Source organism: Alosa pseudoharengus, unplaced genomic scaffold (assembly GCF_046254945.1).
Source record: "Alosa pseudoharengus isolate Yale_2024_CS ecotype anadromous, Long Island Sound unplaced genomic scaffold, YU_APseudo_1.1 YU_APseudo_1.1_scf_5, whole genome shotgun sequence".
In the NCBI taxonomy this organism is placed as follows: domain Eukaryota; kingdom Metazoa; phylum Chordata; class Actinopteri; order Clupeiformes; family Clupeidae; genus Alosa; species Alosa pseudoharengus.
In genome coordinates this window covers 2,001,649-2,025,902 of record NW_027468837.1, presented here as the reverse complement: position 1 = coordinate 2,025,902, position 24,254 = coordinate 2,001,649, and the positions used below count along the sequence as shown (strand labels likewise).

The window sequence follows — 24,254 nt, the reverse complement described above, 5'->3', positions numbered from 1 at the left end:
GGGACAGTCCCATGTTTAAGTTCACCAAGTTTCATGTCAGCAGCTTGAGCACTCTAGCGCCACCAACAGGCCAAAGTTAGACATGCGTTCACGCACGTAACTTTTGACCCGTATGCCCGATTGTCAAAAATGAGGTATCGTTGGAATCCTTGGACCAAGCCGAGTTCAACGCACCCTATGACGTCATTTTCCGCCATGATGGATTTTCCGCCATATTGGATTTTAGTGAAAGTGAAACTAATCTTTCACAGGTCACAAATTTTGTCCGATCGTCACCAAACTAGACACACATGATCTTCAGGCCATGCCTCATTAACGCATTGCTTTTTGTCTTCGGAACTAAAACCGTTCGCGCGTACCAGCCAATCAAAATTTGCGGCAAAGCCGCCAAACAGGAAGTGAGCTCATATCTCAGCAACCCATAAATCTATCATAACCAAACTTAGTACATGGACTCAGTACCCAATTAGGGGGACGCTCAAGAAATCTGGTGACCTTTGACCTCTAGGGGGCGCTGTAATTAAGAAACATGCCTTTTGGCCTGTAGCTGCTGTTGTAGTTAGAATTAAAATGCACTAGTGGTGTCTGGCAATACTGTTGGAGGTCCTTAGGTTGACCCAAGCCAACTTGTGATGTCATCATAATTGATTCGGCCGCCATATTGGATTTAATCAAAAACACGTACAAGTTTTCACAGGTCACAAATTTCAGTGGATCCTCACCAAAATTGATGGAGACCATCATCAGACCATAACCTATCAATATATTGCTTTCTGGAACAATTGACAAAAGCATTCGCCCGTAACAGCCAATCGAAATTGGTGGCGAAGCCGCCAAACAGGAAGTGAGTTCATATCTCAGCAACCCTTGCATGTATCAAAGCCAAACTTGGTGCATGGACTCAGGATCTGATCTGGGGGACACTCAAGAAATCTGGTGACCTTTGACCTCTAGGGGGCACTGTAATTTAGAAACATGCCTTTTGGCCTGTAGCTGCTGTTGTGCTTAGAATTAAAACACACTAGTGGTGTCTGGTAATACTGTTGGAGGTCCTTAGGCCAACCCAAGCCAACTTGTGATGTCATCGTGATTGATTCAGCCGCCATATTGGATTTAATCAAAAACACGTACAAGTTCTCGCAGGTCACAAATTTAAGTGGATCCTCACCAAAATTGATGGAGACCATCATCAGACCATAACCTATCAATATTTTGCTTTCTGGAACAATTGACAAAAGCATTCGCCCGTAACAGCCAATCAAAATTTGCGGCGAAGCCGCCAAACAGGAAGTGAGCTCATATCTCAGCAACCCTGCCATGTATCATAACCAAACTTACTACATAGATTCATGACCCCATTAGGAGGACGCACAAAACATTTGGTGACCTTTGACCTGTAGAGGTTGCTGCAATTTGCAATTTTGCATTTTGATCTGTAGTTGCTGATGTGTTTCATCGATCCTTTATTTTTTGATGTGAAACTGATGACAACATGTTCCATCCAGTTCATTCTAATGCGTGCGTGCAAGGGCGGGGAGGGGCAGGACGGGGTGGGATGGGCAGGGGTGATTAGATGGGGGGCTGGCTGGCGGAGGCGGTGGCAATTCTCAGCCCTGTTTCAGCCCTACAAAATCAGTTATGTTTTGATGTGACACTAGTTGAAAGTGTTGATCGCGGATGTCTGCTGAGTTCTATCTTGTCGCCGTGGCTACTCCAGCCTATTCTGCTTGGCCCCCTCATTGCTGCTTGCAGCTATATTTGGGGGCCAAGCAGCGAAGCTGCGAAGGCACCCATTGTGTTTCTATTTGTTCTTATTATTATTATTATTATTCCGCCATTGAAGTCAATGGCAGCCCATAGAACCGTCTGGTGAAAAGTTGTGAAATTTGGCACACTGATTAGGGACAGTCCCATGATTAATGTCACCAAGTTTCATGATGGCACCTAGAGCACTCTAGCGCCACCAACAGGCCAAAGTTGGACGTGCGTTCACGCACGTAACTTTTGACCCGTATTGCCGATTGTCAAAAATGAGGTATCGTTGGAATCCTTGGACCAAGCCGAGTTCAACGCACCCTATGACGTCAATTTCCGCCATGATGGATTTTCCGCTATATTGGATTTCATCAAAAACACTAGAAAGTCCTCTCAGGTCACATATTTTGTCCGATCGACACCAAACTTCACAGATATCATTTACAGACCATGCCTCATTAATGCATTGCTTTTTGTCTTCGGAACTAAAACCGTTCGCGCGTAACAGCCAATCGAAGTTTGCGGCGAAGTCGCCAAACAGGAAGTGAGCTCATATCTCAGCAACCCATTCACCTATCATAACCAAACTTAGAACATGGACTCAGGACCCAATCAGGGGGAAGCCCAAGAAATCTGGTGACCTTTGACCTGTAGGGGGCGCTGTAATTAAGAAACATGCCTTTTGGCCTGTAGCTGCAGTTGTGCTTAGAATTAAAACGCACTAGTGGTGTCTGGTAATACTGTTGGAGGTCCTTAGGCCGACCCAAGTCAACTTGTGATGTCATCGTAATTAATTCGGCCGCTATATTGGATTTAATCAAAAACACGTACAAATTTTTGCATGTCACAAATTTCAGCGGATCCTCACCAAAATTGGCAGATACCATCTTCATACCATGCCTTATCAGTGCCTTGCTTTTTGGAACAATTGACAGTAGCATTCGGCTATAACAGCCAATCGAAACTTGCGGCAAAGCCGCCAAACAGGAAGTGAGCTCATATCTCAGCAACCCTTGCATGTATCAAAGCCAAACTTGGTGCATGGACTCAGGACCCAATCAGGGGGACGCTCAAGAAATCTGGTGACCTTTGACCTCTAGGGGGCGCTGTAATTAAGAAACATGCCTTTTGCCCTGTAGCTGCTGTTGTGTTTGGAATTAAAATGTACTAGTGGTGTCTGGTAATACTGTTGGAGGTCCTTAGGCCGACCCAGGCCAACTTTTGATGTCATCGTAATTGATTCGGCCGCCATGTTAGATTTAATCACAAACATCAAAAAGTTATCACAGGTCGCAAATTTCATCTGATCTTCACCAACATTGACACAGACCATCTTCAGACCATAACCTATCAATATATTGCTCTCTGGAACAATTGACAAAAGCATTCGCCCATATCAGCCAATCGAAATTGGTGGCGAAGCCGCCAAACAGGAAGTGAGCTCATATCTCAGCAACCCTGCCATGTATCATAACCAAACTTACAACATAGATTCATGACCCCATTAGGAGGACGCTCAAAAAATTTGGTGACCTTTGACCTGTAGGGGGTGCTGCAATTAGCAATATTGCATTTTGATCTGTATTTGCTGATGTGTTTTATCAATCTTTTGTTTTTTGATGTGAAACTGATGACAACATGTTCCTTCCAGTTCATTCTAATGCGTGCATGCAAGGGCGGGGAGGGGTGGGACGGGCAGGGGTGATTAGGTGGGGGGCTGGCTGGCGGAGGCGGTGGCAATTCTCAGCCCTGTTTCAGCCCTACAAAATCAGTTATGTTTTGATGTGACACTAGTTGAAAGTGTTGATCGCGGATGTCTGCTGAGTTCTATCTTGTCGCCATGGCTACTCCAGCCTATTCTGCTTGGCCCCCTCATTGCTGCTTGCAGCTATATTTATTACAGTGCATGAAAATGCACTGTACTGTTCTTCCTAGGCATTTTATTACAGTGCATGAAAATGCACTGTACTGTTCTTCCTAGGCTTCTTATTACAGTGCATGAAAATGCACTGTACTGTTATTCCAAGGCATTTTATTATTATTACAGTGCATGAAAATGCACTGTACTGTTATTCCAAGGCATTTTATTATTATTACAGTGCATGAAAATGCACTGTACTGTTATTCCAAGGCATTTTATTATTATTACAGTGCATGAAAATGCACTGTACTGTTATTCCAAGGCATTTTATTATTATTACAGTGCATGAAAATGCACTGTACTGTTATTCCAAGGCTTTTTCTTCTTATTCTTCTGATTATTCTTCTTCTTCTAACGCAGTTAATGCAGCTTCAACCGTTTAACGTAGAAACTTCATTCAAACATTGCCGCGTAGGTCTTAATTAGGACATGTGGGCTTTGTATTTTTCATCTTTGTAACTTTTATACTTTTTAAACTATTAATTAAAAACTATCAAAATTTCCCCATTGACTTAACATTAGATTATGACATCACAATACGGCTGTTAAGCAATTAGAATCCTATGGCAGGTGTTCGGGCCACCTGCATCAACTGCCATTCTCAGGCTTTAAGCATACAAACTGGCCCTATTAAGACTACACATCCTGTTCAACTGCTTCCTCTGCCGAAAACTGTTTCAAAATAAAAGTCCTCACTACAATATTTCACTGTTAAACAATTTAACCCTTTAAACTACTGAACTTTTTAACTGTTCAGCCATTGTAACTGTTACTTGTCATCAACTATGACTCCTACCCACTGTAGCTAGTTAGCATGGTTAGCATGTTAGCATGCTAGCACGCTAGCATGTTAGCATGCTAATTAGCATTTTTAGCAAAACTGCTAAAAATGATTAGCTAAGTTAGCTAAGTCACATGGTTAGCATAGTTAGCATGCTAGCATGCTAATTAGCATTTTTAGCAAAACTGCTAAAAATGATTAGCTAAGTTAGCTAAGTCACATGGTTAGCATAGTTAGCATGCTAGCATGTTAGCATGCTAGTTAGCATTTTTTGCAAAACTGCTAAAAATGATTAGCTAAGTTAGCTAAGTCACATGGTTAGCATAGTTAACATGCTAGCATGTTAGCATGCTAGTTAGCATTTTTTGCAAAACTGCTAAAAATGATTAGCTAAGTTAGCTAAGTCACATGGTTAACATAGTTAGCATGCTAACATGCTAGTTAGCATTTTTAATAAAACTGCTAAAAATGATTAGCTAAGTTAACTAAGTCACATGGTTAACATAGTTAGCATGTTAGCATTGCTAACATGCTAGTTAGCATAACTACTAAAAATGAAAACATTAGCTAAGTTAACTAAGTTAAGTATTATCCACCTATTTAACCGTTCAATCATTTCAACTATATTAAACCTTACCTACCAAGCAAATCATTTAACCATATAAACTATCCACCTATTTAACTGTTCAGTCACTCCAACTATATTAAACCTCATCTACCTAGCAACCAATATAGTTTGTTTTTACTCTGTATGATATTTTACATCATATTTTTTGCATTTTCATGCACTGTATTTCCTTCAGGAAATGCTTTTCTAGTTATTATTATTATTATTATTCTTCTTCTAACGCACTTAATGCAGCTTCAACCGTTTAACGTAGAAACTTCATTCAAACTATGTTACGTAGGTCTTAATTAGGACATGTGAGCTTTGTATTTTTCAACTTTGTAACTTTTATACTTTTTAAACTATTAATTAAAAACTAATCAAAATTTCCCCATTGACTTAACATTATGATTATGACATCACAATACGGCCGTTAAGCAATTAGAATCCTCTGGCAGGTGTTCGGGCCACCTGTTTCAACTGCCAGTCTCAGGCTTTAAGCATACAAACTGGCCCTATTAAGACTACACATCCTGTTCAACTGCTTCCTCTGCCAAAAACTGTTTCAAAATAAAAGTCCTCACTACAATATTTCACTGTTAAACAATTTAACCCTTTAAACTACTGAACTTTTTAACTGTTCAGCCATTGTAACTGTTACTTGTCATCAACTATGACTCCTACCCACTGTAGCTAGTTAGCATGGTTAGCATAGTTAGCATGCTAGCATGTTAGCATGCTAGCATGTTAGCATGCTAGTTAGCATTTTTTACAAAACTGCTAAAAATGATTAGCTAAGTTAGCTAAGTCACATGGTTAGCATAGTTAGCATGCTAACATGTTAGCATGCTAGTTAGCATTTTTTACAAAACTGCTAAAAATGATTAGCTAAGTTAGCTAAGTCACATGGTTAGCATAGTTAGTATGCTAGCATGTTAGCATGCTAGTTAGCATTTTTTATAAAACTGCTAAAAATGATTAGCTAAGTCACATGGTTAGCATAGTTAGCATGCTAGCATGTTAGCATGCTAGTTAGCATTTTTTATAAAACTGCTAAAAATGATTAGCTAAGTCACATGGTTAGCATAGTTAGCATGCTAACATGTTAGCATGCTAGTTAGCATTTTTTATAAAACTGCTAAAAATGATTAGCTAAGTTAGCTAAGTCACATGGTTAGCATAGTTAGCATGCTAGCATGTTAGCATGCTAATTAGCATAGTTAGCAAAACTGCTAAAAATGATTAGCTAGATTAGCTAAGTCACATGGTTAACATAGTTAGCATGTTAGCATTGCTAACTACTAAAAATGCATTAGCTAAGTTAACTAAGTTAAGTATTGTCCACCTATTTAACCGTTCAATCATTCCAACTATATTAAACCTTATCTTCCAAGCAAATCATTTAACCATATAAACTATCCACCTATTTAACTGTTCAGTCACTCCAACTATATTAAACCTCATCTACCTAGCAACTAATATAGTTTGTTTTTACTCTGTATGATATTTTACATCATATTTTTTGCATTTTCATGCACTGTATTTCCTTCAGGAAATGCTTTTCTAGTTATTATTATTATTCTTCTTCTAACGCACTTAATGCAGCTTCAACCGTTTAACGTAGAAACTTCATTCAAACTATGTTACGTAGGTCTTACTTAGGACATGTGAGCTTTGTATTTTTCAACTTTGTAACTTTTATACTTTTTAAACTATTAATTAAAAACTAATCAAAATTTCCCCATTGACTTAACATTATGATTATGACATCACAATACGGCCGTTAAGCAATTAGAATCCTATGGCAGGTGTTCGGGCCACCTGTTTCAACTGCCAGTCTCAGGCTTTAAGCATACAAACTGGCCCTATTAAGACTACACATCCTGTTCAACTGCTTCCTCTGCCAAAAACTGTTTCAAAATAAAAGTCCTCACTACAATATTTCACTGTTAAACAATTTAACCCTTTAAACTACTGAACTTTTTAACTGTTCAGCCATTGTAACTGTTACTTGTCATCAACTATGACTCCTACCCACTGTAGCTAGTTAGCATGGTTAGCATAGTTAGCATGCTAGCATGTTAGCATGCTAGTTAGCATTTTTTACAAAACTGCTAAAAATGATTAGCTAAGTTAGCTAAGTCACATGGTTAGCATAGTTAGCATGCTAACATGTTAGCATGCTAGTTAGCATTTTTTACAAAACTGCTAAAAATGATTAGCTAAGTTAGCTAAGTCACATGGTTAGCATAGTTAGCATGCTAACATGTTAGCATGCTAGTTAGCATTTTTTACAAAACTGCTAAAAATGATTAGCTAAGTTAGCTAAGTCATATGGTTAGCATAGTTAGCATGCTAGCATGTTAGCATGCTAGTTAGCATTTTTTACAAAACTGCTAAAAATGATTAGCTAAGTTAGCTAAGTCACATGGTTAGCATAGTTAGCATGCTAACATGTTAGCATGCTAGTTAGCATTTTTTACAAAACTGCTAAAAATGATTAGCTAAGTTAGCTAAGTCACATGGTTAGCATAGTTAGCATGCTAGCATAGTTAGCATGCTAACATGTTAGCATGCTAGTTAGCATAGTTAGCAAAACTGCTAAAAATGATTAGCTAGATTAGCTAAGTCACATGGTTAACATAGTTAGCATGTTAGCATTGCTAACTACTAAAAATGCATTAGCTAAGTTAACTAAGTTAAGTATTGTCCACCTATTTAACCGTTCAATCATTCCAACTTTATTAAACCTTATCTTCCAAGCAAATCATTTAACCATATAAACTATCCACCTATTTAACTGTTCAGTCACTCCAACTATATTAAACCTCATCTACCTAGCAACCAATATAGTTTGTTTTTACTCTGTATGATATTTTACATCATATTTTTTGCATTTTCATGCACTGTATTTCCTTCAGGAAATGCTTTTCTAGTTATTATTATTCTTCTTCTAATGCAGCTAATGCAGCTTCAACCGTTTAACGTAGAAACTTCATTCAAACTATGTTACGTAGGTCTTACTTAGGACATGTGAGCTTTGTATTTTTCAACTTTGTAACTTTTATACTTTTTAAACTATTAATTAAAAACGAATCAAAATTTCCCCATTGACTTAACATTATGATTATGACATCACAATACGGCCGTTAAGCAATTAGAATCCTATGGCAGGTGTTCGGGCCAGCTGCATCAACTGCCAGTCTCAGGCTTTAAGCATACAAACTGGCCCTATTAAGACTACACATCCTGTTCAACTGCTTCCTCTGCCAAAAACTGTTTCAAAATAAAAGTCCTCACTACAAAATTTCACTGTTAAACAATTTAACCCTTTAAACTACTGAACTTTTTAACTGTTCAGCCATTGTAACTGTTACTTGTCATCAACTATGACTCCTACCCACTGTAGCTAGTTAGCATGGTTACCATAGTTAGCATGTTAGCATGCTAGTTAACATTTTTAACAAAACTGCTAAAAATGATTAGCTAAGTTAGCTAAGTCACATGGTTAGCATAGTTAGCATGCTAGCATGTTAGCATGCTAGTTAGCATTTTTTATAAAACTGTTAAAAATGATTAGCTAAGTTAGCTAAGTCACATGGTTAGCATAGTTAGCATGTTAACATGTTAACATGCTAGTTAGCATAGTTAGCAAAACTGCTAAAAATGATTAGCTAGATTAGCTAAGTCACATGGTTAACATAGTTAGCATGTTAGCATTGCTAACTACTAAAAATGCATTAGCTAAGTTAACTAAGTTAAGTATTGTCCACCTATTTAACCGTTCAATCATTCCAACTTTATTAAACCTTATCTTCCAAGCAAATCATTTAACCATATAAACTATCCACCTATTTAACTGTTCAGTCACTCCAACTATATTAAACCTCATCTACCTAGCAACCAATATAGTTTGTTTTTACTCTGTATGATATTTTACATCATATTTTTTGCATTTTCATGCACTGTATTTCCTTCAGGAAATGCTTTTCTAGTTCTTATTCTTCTTCTTCTTCTAACGCGCTTAATACAGCTTCAACCGTTTAACGTAGAAACTTCATTCAAACTGCGTTGCGTAGGTCTTACTTATGACATGGGTGCTATGTATTTTTCATCTTTGTAACTTTTATACTTTTTAAACTATTAATTAAAAACTAATCAAAATTTCCCCATTGACTTAACATTATGATTATGACATCACAATACAGCCGTTAAGCAATTAGAATCCTATGGCAGGTGTTCGGGCCACCTGGATCAACTGCCAGTTTCAGGCTTTAAGCATACAAACTGGCCCTATTAAGACTACACATCCTGTTCAACTGCTTCCTCTGCCAAAAACTGTTTCAAAATAAAAGTCCTCACTACAATATTTCACTGTTAAACAATTTAACCCTTTAAACTACAGAACTTTTTAACTGTTCAGCCATTGTAACTGTTACTTGTCATCAACTATGACTCCTACCCACTGTAGCTAGTTAGCATGGTTAGCATAGTTAGCATGTTAGCATGCTAGCATGTTAGCATGCTAGTTAGCATTTTTAGCAAAACTGCTAAAAATGATTAGCTAAGTTAGCTAAGTCACATGGTTAGCATAGTTAGCATGCTAGCATGTTAGCATGCTAGTTAGCATTTTTTGCAAAACTGCTAAAAATGATTAGCTAAGTTAGCTAAGTCACATGGTTAGCATAGTTAGCATGCTAACATATTAGCATGCTAGTTAGCATTTTTTATAAAACTGCTAAAAATGATTAGCTAAGTTAGCTAAGTCACATGGTTAGCATAGTTAGCATGCTAGCATGTTAGCATGCTAGTTAGCATTTTTTGCAAAACTGCTAAAAATGATTAGCTAAGTTAGCTAAGTCACATGGTTAGCATAGTTAGCATGCTAACATATTAGCATGCTAGTTAGCATTTTTTATAAAACTGCTAAAAATGATTAGCTAAGTTAGCTAAGTCACATGGTTAACATAGTTAGCATGCTAACATGTTAGCATGCTAGTTAGCATTTTTTATAAAACTGCTAAAAATGATTAGCTAAGTTAGCTAAGTCACATGGTTAGCATAGTTAGCATGCTAGCATGTTAGCATACTAGTTAGCATTTTTTGCAAAACTGCTAAAAATGATTAGCTAAGTTAGCTAAGTCACATGGTTAACATAGTTAGCATGCTAACATGTTAGCATGCTAGTTAGCATTTTTTATAAAACTGCTAAAAATGATTAGCTAAGTTAGCTAAGTCACATGGTTAGCATAGTTAGCATGCTAGCATGTTAGCATACTAGTTAGCATTTTTTGCAAAACTGCTAAAAATGATTAGCGAAGTTAGCTAAGTCACATGGTTAATATAATTAACATGTTAGCATGCTAATTAACATAGTTATCATAACTAATACAAATTATTAGCTAGGTTAGCTAAGTCATATGGTTAGCATAGTTAACATTTTAACATTGTTAACATGCTAGTTAGCATAGTAACTTGGTTAACATTATTATCTTTATTAACATAGTTAGCATAACTACTAGCAAACATTGGAGCCATTCTAACTGTTAGTTATCGTCAACTATCTGCCTAAATAATTTAACCATTTCAATTATTAACCTATTTAACTGTTCAGTCATTCCAACTATATTAAACCTTATCTACCAAGCAAATAATTTAACCATATGAACTCATCATATTTTTGCATTTTCATGCACTGTATTTCCTTCAGGAAATGCTTTTCTAGTTATTATTATTATTCCGCCATTGAAGTCAATGGCAGCCCATAGAACCGTCTGGTGAAAAGTTGTGAAATTTGGCACACTGATTAGGGACAGTCCCATGATTAATGTCACCAAGTTTCATGATGGCACCTAGAGCACTCTAGCGCCACCAACAGGCCAAAGTTGGACGTGCGTTCACGCATGTAACTTTTGACCCGTATTGCCGATTGTCAAAAATGAGGTATCGTTGGAATCCTTGGACCAAGCCGAGTTCAACGCACCCTATGACGTAAATTTCCGCCATGATGGATTTTCCGCCATATTGGATTTCATCAAAAACACTAAAAAGTCCTCTCAGGTCACATATTTTGTCCGATCGACCCCAAACTTCACAGATATCATTTACAGACCATGCCTCATTAATGCATTGCTTTTTGTCTTCGGAACTAAAACCGTTCGCGCGTAACAGCCAATCGAAGTTTGCGGCGAAGCCGCCAAACAGGAAGTGAGCTCATATCTCAGCAACCCATTCACCTATCATAACCAAACTTAGTACATGGACTCAGGACCCAATCAGGGGGACGCCCAAGAAATCTGGTGACCTTTGACCTGTAGGGGGCGCTGTAATTAAGAAACATGTGTCTGGTAATACTGTTGGAGGTCCTTAGGCCGACCCAAGTCAACTTGTGATGTCATCATAATTAATTCGGCCGCTATATTGGATTTAATCAAAAACAGTTACAAATTTTCGCAGGTCACAAATTTCAGCGGATCCTCACCAAAATTGGCAGAGACCATCTTCAGACCATGCCTTATCAGTGCGTTGCTTTTTGGAACAATTGACAGTAGCATTCGGCTATAACAGCCAATCGAAACTTGCAGCAAAGCAGCCAAACAGGAAGTGAGCTCATATCTCAGCAACCCTTGCATGTATCAAAGCCAAACTTGGTGCATGGACTCAGGACCCAATCAGGGGGACGCTCAAGAAATCTGGTGACCTGTGACCTCTATGGGGCGCTGTAATTAAGAAATATGCCTTTTGGCCTGTAGCTGCTGTTGTGCTTAGAATTAAAACGCACTAGTGGTGTCTGACAATACTGTGGAAGGTCCTTAGGCCGACCCACGCCAACTTGTGATGTCATCGTAATTGATTTGGTCGCCATATTGGATTTAATCAAAAACATGAATAAGTATTCGCAAGTCACAAATTTCAGCTGATCCTCACCAAAATTGGCAGAGACCATCTTCAGACCATGCCTTATCAGTGTATTTTTTTCTGGAACAATTGACAGAAGCGTTCGCCTGTAACAGCCAATCGAAATTTGCGGCGAAGCCGCCAAACAGGAAGTGAGCTCATATCTCAGCAACGCTTTCATGTATCAAAACCAAACTTAGTACATGGTCCTCAGGATCCACCAGGAGGACGCTCAATAAATTTGGTGACCTTTGACCTCTAGGGGGCTCTGTAATTGGCAAAAATGTATTTTGGCCTGTAGTTGCTGCATTATTCTGCAATGGAGGTCAATGGCAGCCCATAGAACCGTCTGGTTCATCCTGATGATGCACAAATAATTTGGTGACCTTTGACCTCTATTGGGGCATTGAAATCACAGCAAGCATGATCATATCTCAATCGATCTTTTATTTTTGATGTGAAACTGTTGACAGCGAGTTCCATCCAGTTAATTCTAATGCGTGCGTGCGTGCAAGGGTGGGGCGGGGTGGGACGGGCAGGGGCGATTGCGGCGGTGGTTTGGCTGGGTGAGGGGGCGGCGACACTCAGCCCTGGTTCAGCCACACAAAATCAGTTATGTTTTGATGTGAAACTTGACCTTGTAACTCAGCCAATCTTGGGTTGTTTGACATGGAACTTGTTGTGACTGCTTAATGCTATATGCCTGATGCCACGGCATTGAGTTGCATGGCAAATCTGGACTTCTGGACTGCTGAACTGCCTGCTTGGCCCCCTCATTGCTGCTTGCAGCTATATTTGGGGGCCAAGCAGCGAAGCTGCGAAGGCACCCATTGTGTTTCTACCTTTTCTTATTATTATTACGCTTCCGCCAATGTAAGTCAATGGCAGCCCATAGAACCGTCTGGTGAAAAGTTGTGAAATTTGGCACACTGATTAGGGACAGTCCCATGATTAATTTCACCAAGTTTCATGTCGGCACCTCCAGGGCTCTAGCGCCACCAACAGGCCAAAGTTGGACGTGCGTTCACGCACGTAACTTTTGACCCGTATGGCCGATTATCAAAAATGAAGTATCGTTGGAATCCTTGGACCAAGCCTAGTTCAACGCACCCTATGACGTCATTTTCCGCCATGATGGATTTTCCGCCATATTGGATTTTAGTGAAAGTGAAACTAATTTTTCACAGGTCACAAATTTTGTCCGATCGTCACCAAACTTGACATACATGATCTTCAGACCAAGCCTCACAAAAGTTGTGGTGTTTTGTCTTCGGAACTTAAACCGTTCACCCGTAATATCCAATCAAAATTTGCGGCGAAGCCGCCAAACAGGAAGTGAGCTCATATCTCAGCAACCCATTCATCTATCATAATCATACTTAGTATATGGACTCATGACCCCATCAGGGGGAAGCTCAAGAAATTTGGTGACCTTTGACCTCTAGGGGGCGCTGTAATTAAGAAACATGCCTTTTGGCCTGTAGCTGCGGTTGTGCATAGAATTAGAACGCACTAGTGGTGTCTGATAATACTGTTGGAGGTCCTTAGGTCGACCCAAGCCAACTTGTGATGTCATCGTAATTGATTCGGCCGCCATATTGGATTTAATCAAAAACACGTACTAGTTTTCGCAGGTCACAAATTTCAGCGGATCCTCACCAAAATTGGCACAAACCATCTTCAGACCATAACCTATCAATATATTGCTCTCTATAACAATTGACGAAAGCATTCGCCCATAACAGCCAATCGTAATTGGTGGCGAAGCCGCCAAACAGGAAGTGAGCTCATATCTCAGCAACCCTGCCATGTATCATAACAAAAGTTACTACATATATTCATGACCCCATTAGGAGGACGCTCAAAACATTTGGTGACATTTGACCTGTAGGGGGTGCTGCCATTAGCAATATTGCATTTTGATGTGTAGTTGCTGATGTGTTTTATCAATCTTTTATTTTTTGATGTGAAACTGATGACAACATGTTCCATCCAGTTAATTCTAATGCGTGCGTGCAAGGGCAGGGCAGGGCAGGGCAGGACGGGGTGGGACGGGCTGGGGTGATTAGGTGGGGGGGGGGGGGGGCTGGCTGGCGGAGGCATTGGCAATACTCAGCCCTGTTGATCCCGGGTTTCTGCTGAGTTCTATCTTGTCGCCGTGGCTACTCCGGCCTATTCTGCTTGGCCCCCTCATTGCTGCTTGCAGCTATATTTTGTTTAGTTTTTGTTTAGATCTCCCAGGTCTAATGTAACATTTTTTAGTGCATAATAGAATAATAGACAGGGGGACAAAGAGCTTCTTTTTTTTCTGATCGTGAGTGGTATGACATATAAATACGTGTGCTTTCCTGCAGGGGGTGCTGCCGCACCCCCAGCACCCCCACTTCCCACGGCTATGCTGTCCAGTTTACCTCCACATAGTGTGTGGATGTGCTTATTGTCCAAACGTTTGCTTTCTTCTGAGTGACTCACTATTAAACAACACCTCCACCAAAAACGTCACCGCGGTGGGTCCGTTTTAATAAGACAACGTTCAACTTGTCAGTTCTGACAGCTCACGTCCTGATATCAAACATCTGGAAACATTAAAACGATAAGTGAGTCACTAATATAATACAAATTGGAAATAGTCTATAGATGTAGTAATAGATGTAATGATGTTAAAATAAATAGTTGTGTTGTATGACACGGAAAAGTTTATTTTTTAATAATTTGGGCTACACAGACGCACAAAGGCCGCACGACCTAAACGTTTGTTACCCTTGTTGCTAAATGTGAAAATTAGCAAAAAGAAGTGCAACCATTTTTTTTAATTTTCTAACGAATTAGGCTACAGAATGCTTAGCCTAGGCCAGGGGTGGGCAAACTGCCTATATGCCTATTTCAATGCTGTCACGTTTCTCTCGAGCCACAAGGGACATTAACAGACTACTCATTGTTATTGTTTTGTGCTACATGTAGCCTCTTTAGCATACCGGCTGGAAAACAAATCGTTACATTGTATTGCACGCACAGCAAGACCGTGCAATGCATGAATTGGTGGCCAGAATGAAGCAGCAATGTAATCTAGTGTGTAAGAGCATTGCATCGACATTAAAATTACCAACACAGTTTATGCAAAGAAAATACATGTCATCTCATCTCAACTATGGGCGCAGCCATGTTTGTCGTAAGGTCGTACGGTCCACTCGGGGTACCCTCAAGATCTCCGAGTTAAAGGGGGCGTGCCTCCGTGAAAAGCCACAAGAAAGCTGGGTAATTTATGGTACGTTCCAGTGCCCATCCAAACCAGTGGGACGTGGGACTTATCCTACCTCCAACTAAGAAAAGTGCACTGGGATGCCTGTCGAAGTGGAACCTCCTACCGGTGAACTCGAGGGAGCTCGTCCAACCCCGACCTCACCAAAATAAGTCGGCGGCGCCCATGGAGTCACACTTCGTGAGAAGTAAAACTTCACGGAATAGGCTATAAACTTTACTTCTCTGCGTGTGGGGTTGTTTTACATCAGTGGTGTCCAAACTTTTAGACTCAAGGGCCACATTGGGTTTTGAAAATTGGCCGGTGGGCCACACAACAAAAAATAATGTGTGTATATATCAGTGGCGGACCGTGCGTTCAGTGTAGGCCTTCAATGATGACTATTTTTTGACAAAAATAATAATAGGGGGGCGTTATGGTGGAGATTTTTTTGTTTTTTTTTTACATTTCAGCGTTAAATGTGTGCAATTTCCCAGCATTTCATGGTGGGGGGAATAATTTTCTCTCTCTTACGCAAGTCTGTGTAGCACTAGAATCTTTGTTACACAAACAATTAATGCTCTGATTGCTTATTGGTTAACAGATCATCCTCAGCAGGGAAGTAGGCTGCTAGGCTATTTAATTACCACCCATATTCACAAGTACATTATAAACTGCTGCCTGCTGCTGTCCAGTAAAGATGTGCAATTTAGTCCATGTCATATTGAAAGTGAACACCAAGTGTACTCAAGTATGGGTTTGTGCAGACTACTTTGAAATATTTAGGCTATCGGTTGCCTACTTTATGTTCATGACTCGCACGCACATATAGCACTGCCACCGGTCTACAATGATGTGTCCAAACCATTTAGTAGTTTAATCTGACATCAGCAAACTTGCTTCAGACTGTGGCTCTCCTATTTAGCTGTAGCTCTAACGTTAATGTTACAGTGCAACTGTTCTAGGTGCTATCCTACAGTGTTTGCCAAACATAGGCTATTTTGCGGTAGGCCTACACTATGAGAAAATGTCTCAACAGAAAATTATTTTTAAAAAAATGTCACAGCACACCACCAAGCTATTAAACATAAAAGTCACCAGATGTATTTATTGCCGTATATCTATGTGTATTGCCCTAATGCTGCTACTGCTTGTTGGCTATTTTAGAATGTCTGATAGCCTGGTCTGATTTCACCAATAATTATGACCGCCGCGCAGCGAAGCGGAGGTCATATAGGTTTAGTCAGATTTTTTTTTTTCTTTTTCGCATGCCCAAATTTCTGTCAATGATTCCCGGGTCACTGAAAGACCGGGGTACACGAAACTTGGTGGGCATGTAACCCCACATGGATAGCATGGAACCATCATTTTTCGTTTTGATCTGTAGCCCCCCCGCTGGACTGGACCCCCCGAAAGGAGGGTAGGGCAGACACAGTTTTCTGTGAATATCTCGAAAACCGTAGGGTTTAGGAGGAAAATTTTTTTTTTGTATGTTGATCTCAAGGGGCCATGTCAACCCATTCCATAACCACTCATTTCATGTATAGCGCCACCTAGTTAAACACAAAAAAGTAAAAATGAGGTGTTGTAATTGAAGGTATCTGTGACCTAACAAAGTCAAAACTGTACAAAATTGGAAGTGTAGGATCATTATGACACCCTCTGTATGCACGCCAAGTTTCGTGGAATTCCGTTCATGGGGGGCCACACAATAAATTAATTTATGTTACTATACACCAACTGGCCTGTAGGTGGCCGGAGACAGTTTTCTGTGAATATCTCGAGAACCGTAGGGCCTAGGAGGTCCACCTTTTTTATGTATGTTGGTCTTAAGGGGGCATGTCAACCCATCCCATTACCACTTATTTTATGTATAGCGCCACCTAGTTAAAAATGAAAAAGCAAAAAATTAGGTGTTTTCATCACAATATCTCTGGCTGACAAGGTCAAAACTGCACGAAATTAAAAGTGTAGGATCATTATGACACCCTCCGAATGCATGCCAAGTTTTGTGTACTTGTGTACTGACATCGTTCATGGGGGGCCTTACAATAAAATAATTTATGTGTACATTTAGTGACGTACACCAACAAGGATTCCCGGGACACTGAAAGACCGGGGTACACAAAACTTGGTGGGCATGTACCCCCACATGGATAGCATGGAACCGTAATTTTTCGTTTTGATCTGTAGCCCCCCCGCTGGACTGGACCCCCCGAAAGAAGGGTAGGGCAGACACAGTTCTCTGTGAATATCTTGAGAACTTTAGGGCCTAGGATGACCATTTTTTTCCGTATTTGCCTCCAGGGGTCATGTTAACCCATTTCATGTGCACACATGTGCACAAACAGATACACACACACACATACATTCACAGTAATCATACGTATGACACATACTCACACAGTAGACATATGTACGCTTGCATGCACAGGCACATACGCAGGCACACACACAAGCACGCACACACACACACGCATAACATAAACATGTACATGCACACAATTCAAGAATTTCTCAGAATTATGAACAGGCAAGATGGAGGTGGGGTTGTATAAAATTCATTTTACATGTGAAATCTATGAACTAATCATGTTTTGGTACTTGTTGTCTAGCAGATATCAGTGAGAATTGAGTGTGGATAATGCAATTTAGTGAGACAGTTAGAATCATATAGGCCTTTCAGCGTGATTTATTTTTGTGGAAAAAATGTGCTGGACTGGGCAGCGGTCATATTTTGTACCGCTCTGCGGTACATCTAGTTTTCACAAAATTCAGAGAGATAAAAAGTCGGACTAAACTAGCAGGGCAGGGAACCAAAGACAAATGACAGTTTTCACATAGATGCCGATCCAGACATATTCACCAAAGCCACCAACTCCCAACACAACTTCAAGCTAGCATAAAGTAGAGTAACCAAGAAGACACTGCAGTCTGCAAACAGCACAAAAACTGTTTTTTTTATATAGAAAAGGGCCAGATAACAAGCATCTATAGTACTACTGTACTACAAGTCTATGTTATCAAATAAACATGAAACAAAACTTCCCAATTCCTGCATAGGTTACCAGCTACGTGCAGAGCTAGCTGACGTTATGTGCATCTTGCTAACATGTAGTCCAGCTGACACTGTAACGTTACATTAGCCTATATTATTTTGCTTAATGAAGGCGTATCAATATATTTTTTTTAAACAAAAACGGTCAATTTACTGTTCATAACTATAACCATAGTCATGCCAGTTGGACATGTACTTTTCCAGTGAATGTCTGTCTGTCTGACTGACAGAAGTTGCTCACGAAGTTCATCACGTAAAACAGACAGCGTCAAAATTTGTGATGAATGGTTCCGGGTATTCTATTCGAACATTGCAGGCCCAACTGCAGTCAGACCTGCCTACCTCGCCATAACAGGTCGATTTGATTGGCTAATCAGTCAGATGTAGCCATCAATCAAGCCGAATCCAAACATATGATTTCTAATGGTTGTTTAGTACCGAAAATGCAGTGATTCCTTGTGAAGGCCTGATGCGGGACTTAACAAGAGAAGACGTGCGATTGGATAAAAATGTATCACACCCCCTCACTATTTGTTCACACAATCTGCCAATCAAATCACATATCAGGCAGCGGTGGGATATCAGTAGTCAAGAACGATCGGGGAAGGAGAAGCAGAAGCAAATAATAAATGCTAAAGTACAATGTTATTAAAGACACTATTAATTTCTTAAGAAATACCGTTCATTTGATGTTGTTTAATTGACCGATCCCAAACCCCTCCTCCCATTATCAGTCCCATAGTTACTGTTGCTAAGTCGGACAAGTTAGCAGGAAAGTGTGCGAGAACGCGTGTTGAACATGGGGACGCAGCACCCCCATTTAGCCAAGTGCAACAGTGTATGCAGGATTTCTGGGCGTCAAGTAATATTGATATATTCAAAAAACAGAGGTCAGAAAGGCCTTCAGTATGCAGAAGGACACATTCACAATGTCCGCTGTCATCAACGAGGTGGAACACCACAAATTGAGGACAAACAAATCCGGTGTCGTGGATCTTAATGGGATGCATGTTAACTGGATAAACAATTAGCACGTTATCCCGAGCAGGTAGTTTACCTTATTTGCTGCAGATGTGACTCTGATTCAATAAACAGGTCTGTGCGAACATATGGTGTTGACGTGTCCATAACAAAATCTAACCATATTTCGAAGATTAATAGAAGACGGGACCAAGTGCTGCAGATCCAATTGGTTCCCACGCAACTTGGGAGAGTGACTAGCTTGTTAAGCAGCTCATGTTGGGGAGGTGGAGAGATAGCTTCTCTTCGGTCGGCCGATAGCCTACTTATTATTTTGAATGGCTGCTTTAGAAGGAGTTCAAATAAACATGATAGAAGTGTATTGAAAAGAAACCATTCCGAGTTCAAACCCATACCACGCATGACATATCTGCAGTTTGCAGACGTGATTCGTCTTGCACTAGACTTCATCAGTGCCCGCTTATGCTATAATTAATTTAAATGTGGGCAATGCAGTAGCCTAGGTCTAGGCTAATATTGGAGATTTTGAGACTGCATTGCATAGTTTTGAATCTGCACATGATTCGATCTGTAGAAGACATTGGCTATCTCTCGTTCAGCCATCAATAATGCATCGCAGTAGGCTTGCGTTTGTTCAAAAACTGATCATTAGCTTAATTCTGTGAACAGTCTTCTATCCAAGTTAAACATGGCAAGGTAGCAAAGCTGAAAGTATTCTTGTTGTGTGTAAGGCGATACGTGATTAAAGGTGTAGCCTTTTTCGTGTCTTCCAATCGTATGAAGTTCAGTTCCTGCAAGGTTTATGTTTAATGTTTTGCGTAGGCTTATGTTGACGTTTCAACAGTGGAAACCAGATTTAGTTATGTTTTTGTGTGTAGTTATGAATACAAATAAGGGGAACATTTTCATACACACTCAGATTTCTTTACTGAAAAGTAGCAGCCTATCCAAAGTTATGTAAAGTTAGGCCTATGTGTGTGTTAACGTTTCACACGGTCAGGATATCGGATGTCACTTCTACAAGTATCCCAGGCTTATCTTTTAACCTTTTTGAGCTCTTTAGTTATTTAGTTACTTAGGCTACTCGCAAAAGAAGCATTATAGCATTCGCATAGCCGGCGTATTGTCATACAGAATGGACACTAGAAAATTCAAAATTGACCGAGGTCCTCCGAAGTCCTCATTGTGACATAGTAAAAGGGGGCGGGGCTTGGGATCGGTCAATTCATTTATAAATGGTGCACTTTCACTTCTTTTTGCCAGCTCCACTCAAATATAACCTATGGCTAGTGCTGTGCCTATGGCTCGTGCCGTCTCACAGTTTATAAGTGGTCAGTAGTGGGAACTACTGTTGCCATCGCGATTTCCTTTTAAAAGTTTCTTATTTAAAAAGTAGATATCAATTATCAACAATGACAAGCCAGCTGGAACCTACCTCGCTCTCTCCCTGTCGTGCATGCACGCTCAAATGCATTCCCAATTAAATGGAGTAGCATAACGTACTTAGATCTACTGCAAAGGAGATACTATGTATCTCGATGTAACAAGCCGTTTTGACATTGACATCGCTCTCTAAGAAGAGTGTAAAGCAGTTTGCAGTAGCCTAAAGTTACTCACAACGTCGTCTATCGCTGGAAAAAAACAGCGAGCAGCCTATGATAACCTAATTAAATGCTCGGCAGGCCGGATTAAAGTGCGTGGCGGGCCGGATCTATGATAAACTAATAAATGCTCGACGGGCCGGATTAAAGTGTGTGGCGGGCCGCAGATGGCCCGCGGGCCGTAGTTTGGACACCCCTGTTTTAGACACTGCCATTTTAACACAACTTGTTTTTCATATTATGGTGCGAAATTATGTCGTTATTATCTGTTTGCATGAAGATATAGCCTACGGTCAAAGTACCCAGTTATCTTACATAGCGAAATGCAGCGCTTTTACATACGGCTCCAGAACAGACAAAAAAAAAAAAAAAAAGAAGAGTATCAGCTTAGCGCGGCGGTCGACCATGTTTTCTGTTTACATTCCACTACAATTGCCTGGAACGCTTTGAAGTAGGAGCTATACTTCACTTAGGATACCATTGGTTTGGATGGGCACTGAAACGCAGCATTACACTTTCCAACTCGGGCGGGGGACTTACGAGACAAATGGAAAGACGCATAATACTGGTAATCACGCAAGCGTAGAACCGATCATGTACTGTCGTAAACCATCGTAAAACATGTTGAGCATAGTGTAGTCAAAGATTGTTAAGGCGGAGCAAGATACTTCGTCGTAGTTCATGTCTATGGGCGCGAAATGGGGATCGAATCCTGTCTGCATAAAGAGGCGTGTCGATGACGTATTGATGAGTGTATGTTGCAACCGGCCTACAGCAACGGCATAAATAACCGGCGCACACCTGATAAGGTCGATTTTCTCCGGACTGGAATGTTCAAAAATACTAAAAATGTACTTGAAATGTTCAGAAGAATTTGAGAATCATGAAAACGTGCACGAAATTCACATTCCTAACTCTATAGAACCAAGACCTTAGCATATGTGGTGAAATTCTGAGCTATGCCCATATACTTCAATGGAGCAGTCGCTGCCTCTGCTCTGCATAGAGTGTGCCAGTGACGCCACTTCCACTTGCCTCCATGGGACCCATCTTTCAAAAAAATTTAAACGCCAGTCTATGGCGAAAAATAAATTATCTTCTGGTCCCGGTTGACTTGTGCCTTGAATTACCCATATGATGTTTGTCAATTTTAAAGACAATTTTTCATGTAAAGACATTTGCAGTTTGTTTCGTAACTATTGAATTACAACATTGTGAAAGATCGTAATTCCAACGACTACAAACCCATCAGTCGCGCTAGTGACGTTAGCTCATTCACAGCCACACTAGATTGTACAAGCATACCAGCAACAGGTCTTAATTGGGCTTTCCTTGCCGATGAAAATACCATGAGTCAGAGGATTAAACACATCAGGTAAGTTGTATTCGTCCATAGACTGTACCTTAGATACTGTTAAGTGACATAGCAGGCAGCAAGATGCAACGTTAACTAGCATAACAGCTATCAGCTAGCTTCTAATCTTATCGTTTCATTACGTTGGTGACGTACATCGTTCGAGACGAGAGATGTAGTCCACTGAGCTGATTCGTACAAAACCAACATAACTTTTGAAGTCTATCGAACAACAGTACTTTCTTGACGTGAAAAATTATCTTTTAAATTCACACACATCATATGTGAAATTCGTGGCACAATTCAAATGGGACCAAAAAATAATTGTTATCTCTCCATTGACCTCTCCAGAATAAGTCCCGCCTCCGTAACTTCCGTATCCATCCAACTTCCGGGCGTGGATTGTCTATGAGAAATAACATGGCGTTTCGAAATATCATACCGGTAAAACATCTGTAGGTAGCGAAGTTGAAAAAGCTGGTGGGCAGATTAGCCTACACACTTCTGCCATATAGTTTCCACTGGATTTTTTGATTGTCGGTGCCGTTTAAGTAGTATACTATAGACTATACTACTTAAACGGCACCGAAAATCAAAAAATCCAGTGGAAACTAGATGGCAGAAGTGTGTAGGTCAATCTGCCCAGCAGCTTTTTCTACTTTGTCACCTACAGAGTTTGACAGGTACGATCTTTCAAAACGCCATGTTATTTCCCATAGACAATCCACGCCCGGAAGTTGGATGGATACGGAAGTTAGGAGGCGGGATATATTCTGGAGAAGTATATAAACTCCCGTTCATATTTTTTTGAAAGACAGGTCCCTTGTAGCGGAAGTAAAACGGAAGTCACTGGCACACTCTATAAAGGGGGATATTGACCCCCCCTCGTGCGATCCGGGTTCCCGGAAGTGGCTCCTGATGAAATATCTTGCTCCGCCTTAACAATCTTTGGTGTAGTGACAGGGTCCCATGTTGTCCACCTGAAGAGGCAGGACTCTTTTTCAACTTGCATTCCAGCGCTTCCGACTTGGACCTCGAAGTTTTCTTAACTCCGAAATGCAGTAGGCTAGTTCACGTTTAAGCTTATGTTGACGCTAACGTTAGCAGCTACATAGAGAACATTCAAGAGTGACGTTTATTCATATAACGTAGGCCTAGCTGCTACATATTATTTTACACACACCCCCAAGCATTGAAATGACAATATCCTTGACAGAGAGACGGAAAACTGTGAATATCTGAATACCGTGCCGTTTAGTCAGGGTGGTTACAGTACATGCATGCACATTATGCTTAGCCTTCGCTAAATTATGTTCACATTAAGTTCAACACGATCGCGCTTTCGAACATTAATTTAACTGGTTAAATCTAGCACTAACGTTAACTTCACCTAAGCCATCTGTGTAACGTTAACGATTAACGTTAGCACACTATAATTCACGTAAACCATACCGGCTGGCTTGAACGTTACAGCTAACGTTAATGATTGGTAACTTAGCATCATTAACCTAACGTTAAAGTAAAACCGTGAACCTAAAGTAGGCCGAATCTAAATCTAAAGGATCTAAAGAGGCTGTTTCCAGACCACGTTAACGTTACCCTACAAACCTAACCTTATTCTGCAGGTTAACGTTAACGGTGAAGAAAGATATCAGGCTACTCACCTTCACAATCTCCGTCTTTTAAAGCATTAACGTTAATACTGGGTACCAAAGCAAGAGTTACTGCCACATATAGACCGCTTAAATAAAACATCGTGAGTCCTTCACTAGGTCTATCGTTAAGTTTTGCTACATCCAGTAACACAATACCTCTTTGCCGGTTCGTGAGCAAGAGACGCACTAATTCAAAGCTTCCTACTCAAATGGGCCCGCCCCAGTAGAGTCCATTGGTGATCTCACCACGGTTCAGGAAGTAATTGGTCGAAATACTAGTCCGTTCCACGAACAGTTTACTGATAGGTTTACATGGATTCATTAGAGTCCAGTTGTCGCCCTTCGATTGGCTAACAGGAAAAGGCTTCTTTCCATAAATTGGGGCAAGTTCAAAATCAAAAGGTTT

The 24,254-nt window shown here is 40.3% G+C and overlaps 1 protein-coding gene across 1 annotated transcript in view; it reads right to left on the bottom strand.

The window, feature by feature from the left end:
- Positions 1-24,052, bottom strand: part of manf (mesencephalic astrocyte-derived neurotrophic factor) — a 41,257-nt gene extending 17,205 nt beyond the window's left edge. The window contains exon 1 of the mRNA XM_076268091.1: positions 23,858-24,052. Coding sequence (XP_076124206.1) covers positions 23,858-23,948 — 91 coding nt within the window. The 5' untranslated portion in view covers positions 23,949-24,052. The remainder of the gene's footprint in view (positions 1-23,857) is intronic.
- Positions 24,053-24,254: the final 202 nt, after the last annotated feature.